Raw genomic sequence first — 6,000 nt, forward strand, 5'->3', positions numbered from 1 at the left:
TAATAAAAGGAGATGTGTTTGTTTTCTTATAGACCTTACAGATTAAAACAGCATTTAGAGCTGGTTTAATGAACCATTAGTCACAAAAATACATCTGGTTTAAATTAACTGACTATAAATAAACTCATTAATTATAATTGAACATTTTGAAAATAACTGATGCATTGACATATAGAGTGTATTCACTGTAAACAATAATTAAAGAGTGTTTCTGTGTGATGATACATGCATGTGTTTCACGACCCCACATACACACAGCACCACTGGATAAACAGACTCCAGGTTAAGAGCAGGTCATCCACCCTCTCCTGCCAGTGATACCCTGATGTCCTGCAAAAGCCCAGACAGCACCAATATGCTCCTTTTGCTAAAAATTAGCAAGACTCAAAATCAGACAGCAGTTTATCAGTATCACAGCCAAGCTGTGTGTCTATTAAAGTGAGTGGTCCGTGGTGGAGCTATTTGGTCTACATGAATTCTGTAATAAAGTCATGTTTAACAGTGGTAGTTTATGTACAGGGTATATAAACCGAGAAGGTAAATAAGAGTCCTGAATGTTTCTCTCATTGTGGGTCACAGGATTGAATGTTCAGGGATGGACTATTGTTCTTCTTACACACAGAACTGGACACTGGAGAAGCTGCTCTCTGGGTTTCAGTCCTGCTGATATTAAATATGTGAGAAACTCCAGCCTTTCTAAACTGATCTACAGCCCAGAGATCAGGAACATGTTTACAGTGATTCACTGTCAGAGCTGCTGTTTACTGGGAGCAGATATTTACCCTGAGTCAGAGGATCCTCTCCCTCCACTGGACTGTGCTGGAAACATCATGGACCGGTCACTCTTCATAGACACACAGCTGGGTTCTCCTCCTCCTCCGCTGAATTTAAGAGGGTTCTCCATGGACCGGTCACTCTTCATAGACACACAGCTGGGTTCTCCTCCTCCACTGCTGAATTTAAGAGGGTTCTCCATGGACCGGTCACTCTTCATAGACACACAGCTGGGTTCTCCTCCTCCACTGCTGAATTTAAGAGGGTTCTCCATGGACCGGTCACTCTTCTCAGACACACAGCTGGGTTCTCCTCCTTCTGTGCTGAATTTAAGAGGGTTCTCCATGGACCGGTCACTCTTCTCAGACACACAGCTGGGTTCTGGAGGTCCTGCACGCTTCACTCTGAGAAAAGTTCATCCACAGTGAGATTTCAGTGCGTAATTATGATCTTCACTAAGACTCATTTATTCTGATTTCCTCTTTCTGTTTAATCAGATTAAGATCTGATATAAAGTTACTCACTTTGAATCAGAGGTTGTTCCTCCACTGCTGGAGTGATGAAGCTCCATCACTGAGGATTTATTCTCCACACACAGCTGGACACTGGAAATGCTGCCCTCTGTGAACAGTTCATCCATAAAAATGTGTGTAAGATGCAGAACGAATCTTTGTAAACTAGTGAGCTTGTTAACGTAGCTCAAAATAATACCAAGTGTTTTAGGAAGTTGACTTTTTTAATTAAAATCCAACAGTATCTACTACTAGGGATGATGGTGAAGCAGACACAGGAAAACAGGCTCTAGATCTACTGGCACCATCACATCTTCTGCTGCTTCAGTCTTTATTAATCATAATCCGTCATTATATGATATTGATCTGCAGTGAAGGCTGTGTAGAGCTCAGACTGTCCATCACACAGAACTGCACACTAAGTTTTAAATCAATTTATAGATGAACTCTAATGTTGGACATTAGAAAACCTCAATGTAAAAGCCAAATAAAAACACCTAAACACTACAAAAGATGATTTCACATTTAACTGAGGTGAACAGAGTCTATTAACACAGATGAGCTGTGATACAGAGTGATGGAAACAGAGTGTTGAGTAAACAGTGACGTTTTGGAGACGTAAATCTCATATTTCAGCTTCATCTGAGCTCCATAATAATAAAATGTCTCTGTAATGTTGATCCAGAACTGCGGGTCATTCTCAGGTGGACGGTGTTGGAGTGGAACAGTAATCTGATCTCTCAGTAAATGGTCCATCACTCTGAGCTGCTGTAGTTCAGCCATGTACAGATGATCACTCTACTCAGAGCTAATACAGGCTCAGACTCGCCATTAGGCTACAGTCAGGTTCTCTTTAGTTCCACAGGACTAATCCTGTTATGGCCTCTTCAGGATCTTCATATAAGAGTAGCTGATGGAGACAATCAGACACTGATGAACTGAGCCTTTAATCTAGTTTCAGGTACTAATAGGACACGTTTAGTCTGTGTGTTCTGTACAGTTTATGGGCTTCTCTTCCTCATGAATACACATTTGAGGGAATCTCATGAGTGTAATCTCCAGATGAGCTGCTTTCCTCGCAGAGTGGTTTCGCTCTGTCTACCAGGCCCGCTAGCCTCTCTTAGCGGCAGGCTAGGGGGTAACAGCACAGCGCATGCACAGGTTAGCCAGCGCTTCATGGATGTGGTTGAACTCGAGGTACAAAACAGACAAAATGTATTGTGGTGTCACTGCGCTGCACTGTGGGTAGTTCAGTTTTGTGAAGTGAGGAAATGTTTATGTTGGGCTGTTTAAGGTTTATTCGTACAAGGACTTTTACGCTGAAGAGCCTGAATGTGGGGGGAGTGGGGGGTTTTCTGGAGTAGAGCAGAGGGCTGTGTTTAGAGGCCTTGTTTCTTCTCAGTCTGGCTGTGCCGTCACACATATACAGCAAATTGCCAACTTCTTTGTTAACCGTGAAGAGCACTTGTGATGGTGTTTCTCACCATTTTCATAATTTTTAAAAACTAAACAATCGATTAATGAAGAAAACAATCAGCAGATTAATCAACAAACAAAAATAATGATTAGTTGTGTGTGAGTTAAAAAGAGCTCCACCAACTACAACAGTACAATCCTGCGTTTAGTAACAGTGAAATACTGTATACCATGATATCTTCTGAGACAGATATCATACCATGAAAATCTCATACTGTTACTACTCTATTAATGAGGTCTGATGTTATCTAGATGAGGTGTGGAACCGAAGCTCCTCTCTCCATGTTCTGTAGAACCACAGCTCTGCACAGGTTACTCTGCTCTACCTGCTGAGGTTAATCAGGTGAGGCTGGAAGTGAGGAACACTTCACTGCACCATTCATACTGTAAACTCTCTACCTCAGTAGAACCGTCCTCCTCTCTGGATCATCCTGGTGGATCACTGACTCTTCATGGACTCATAGCTGAAATCAGGTGAGTCTGATCTCTCTGAATCAGACTGAAACAGAACAATGGAGAAAAATCATACTAGAGAAAATATATATAATAATCACTGTGGAGTTTATAAAGTATAAACAGTAAGATTTGACAGTTTATTATGTAAGAGTTCATTAAAAGTACTTTTTAATACTAAATGCTTATTTATTAATATTCTACATACAAGGTGTTACAGGTCAGCAGAGCACAAACAAACGAGTCACCCACAGCTCGACTACAGCACCAACGAACAAACGAGTCACTCACAGCTCAACTACAGCACGAACAAACGAGTTACTCACAGCTCAACTACAGCACGAACAAACGAGTCACTCACAGCTCAACTACAGCACCAACAAACAAACGAGTCACCCACAGCTCAACTACAGCACAAACGAACAAACGAGTCACCCACAGCTCAACTACAGCACCAACGAACAAACGAGTCACCCACAGCTCAACTACAGCACCAACGAACAAACGAGTCACCCACAGCTCAACTACAGCACAAACGAACAAACGAGTCACCCACAGCTCAACTACAGCACAAACGAACAAACGAGTCACTCACAGCTCAACTACAGCACCAACGAACAAACGAGTCACTCACAGCTCAACTACAGCACCAACGAACAAACGAGTCACCCACAGCTCAACTACAGCACAAACGAACAAACGAGTCACTCACAGCTCAACTACAGCACGAACAAACAAGTCACTCACAGCTCAACTACAGCACCAACGAACAAACGAGTCACCCACAGCTCAACTACAGCACAAACGAACAAACGAGTCACTCACAGCTCAACTACAGCACGAACGAACAAACGAGTCACTCACAGCTCAACTACAGCACGAACGAACAAACGAGTCACCCACAGCTCAACTACAGCACGAACGAACAAACGAGTCACTCACAGCTCAACTACAGCACGAACGAACAAACGAGTCACTCACAGCTCGACTACAGTACGAACGAACAAACGAGTCACTCACAGCTCGACTACAGCACGAACGAACAAACGAGTCACTCACAGCTCGACTACAGTACGAACGAACAAACGAGTCACTCACAGCTCGACTACAGCACGAACGAACAAACGAGTCACCCACAGCTCGACTACAGCACCAACGAACAAACGCGTCACTCACAGCTCGACTACAGCACGAACGAACAAACGAGTCACTCACAGCTCGACTACAGCACGAACGAACAAACGAGTCACCCACAGCTCGACTACAGCACGAACGAACTAATCACTCACAGCTCAACTGCAGCACGAACGAACAAACGAGTCACTCACAGCTCGACTACAGCACGAACGAACAAACGAGTCACTCACAGCTCGACTACAGCACGAACGAACAAACGAGTCACCCACAGCTCAACTACAGCACGAACGAACGAGTCACCCGCAGCTCGACTACAGTACGAACGAACGAGTCACCCGCAGCTCGACTACAGTACGAACGATCAAACGAGTCACCCACAGCTCAACTACAGCACGAACGAACAAACGAGTCACCCGCAGCTCGACTACAGCACGAACGAACAAACGAGTCACCCGCAGCTCGACTACAGCACGAACGAACGAGTCACCCGCAGCTCGACTACAGTACGAACGAACAAACGAGTCACCCGCAGCTCAACTACAGCACGAACGAACGAGTCACCCGCAGCTCGACTACAGCACGAACGAGCAAACGAGTCACTCACAGCTCGACTACAGCACGAACGAACAAACGAGTCACCCGCAGCTCGACTACAGTACGAACGAACAAACGAGTCACCCGCAGCTCAACTACAGCACGAACGAACAAACGAGTCACCCACAGCTCAACTACAGCACGAACGAACAAACGAGTCACCCAGCTGTTAGCATTTAGCCGTTAGCGTCTTTTCTCCATAATAAAAGTCTCTAAGAAGCTCATTCTGAACTATTAATAACCAAAATGTGGTGATTTCCATAAATTAAAGGTTCTCCTCACAGAAAGAAGCTCTGAGGCTCTAAAAGCTCCAACATTTCTCTGGGTTTATTGGCTACCTGAGCATTAGCTTAGCTTAGCTTCAGTTACCTGACTTTATCAAACAGAGCCTTTCAGCAGAACCTAAAGCAGAACCCAGCAGCTGTTCCTCTCAGATCAGTGTGGTTCTCCTTGTTCTCCTCAGTGAACTGTGAGTGTTGATGTTCAGTAATTACCTCTGAGCTTTTCTCTGTTTCTGATCTTCTCTTCTCTGAACAGACGCGGCTCCACTTTCACTTTCACTCTAAACCGGTTTGGACTGGATTAGCTCTCCATCACAGGAAGAGCTGAGGGATTTTATTGGTTGAAGAGGGTGGAGTGATGTGTAGCTCCACCAATGAGAGCGCTCTCTTCACCTCCGAGACCAGCAGATCCAAACAGGATGTTCTCAGTGAATCCGGTGTTGTGCCGAATTTCGACTCCCCGGCAGAATCCGACTCCCCCTCGCGTGCACGCGCTTCTCGTAAGCATGTGGGCGTTACGGGCTGCACTCAGGATTTCTCAGGTCATTTCTATGTAAATAACGCTTCATCTTTAATCTCCCTTCACAGCGAACAACACAACAGATCTACACCAAACAAAGACCCTCACCGCCACGGTTCAGCTCAGTATTACGGCATTGAACGATTGTAGTTGCTGTACTTGAGAACTGGTGGGACTGAATGGCTTTCAGTCATAACGATAAGTATTAGGACACATTAAACACAGCTTTAAACCTCTGTCTAGACCAGTAAAG

The 6,000-nt window shown here is 44.6% G+C and overlaps 1 protein-coding gene across 4 annotated transcripts in view; it reads right to left on the bottom strand.

Moving 5' to 3' along the window:
- Positions 1 to 5,513, bottom strand: part of LOC118804781 (NACHT, LRR and PYD domains-containing protein 12-like) — a 47,235-nt gene extending 41,722 nt beyond the window's left edge. For 3 of the 4 annotated variants that reach the window (XR_005007016.1, XM_036565429.1, XM_036565427.1), the window contains exons 1-4: positions 5,441 to 5,513; positions 3,162 to 3,261; positions 1,299 to 1,395; positions 783 to 1,178 (exon numbers count right to left, since the gene is read on the bottom strand). Coding sequence is in view for 3 of the 4 variants with exons in the window: in XM_036565429.1 (XP_036421322.1) it covers positions 783 to 1,178; positions 1,299 to 1,345 (443 nt within the window). In the remaining variant the exon portion in view is untranslated. Of the gene's footprint in view, positions 1 to 782; positions 1,179 to 1,298; positions 1,396 to 3,161; positions 3,262 to 5,315 lie in introns of all 4 variants that reach the window. The other variant, XM_036565428.1, reaches the window with a different exon arrangement.
- Positions 5,514 to 6,000: the final 487 nt, after the last annotated feature.

Source organism: Colossoma macropomum, unplaced genomic scaffold (genome assembly GCF_904425465.1).
Source record: "Colossoma macropomum unplaced genomic scaffold, Colossoma_macropomum, whole genome shotgun sequence".
In the NCBI taxonomy this organism is placed as follows: domain Eukaryota; kingdom Metazoa; phylum Chordata; class Actinopteri; order Characiformes; family Serrasalmidae; genus Colossoma; species Colossoma macropomum.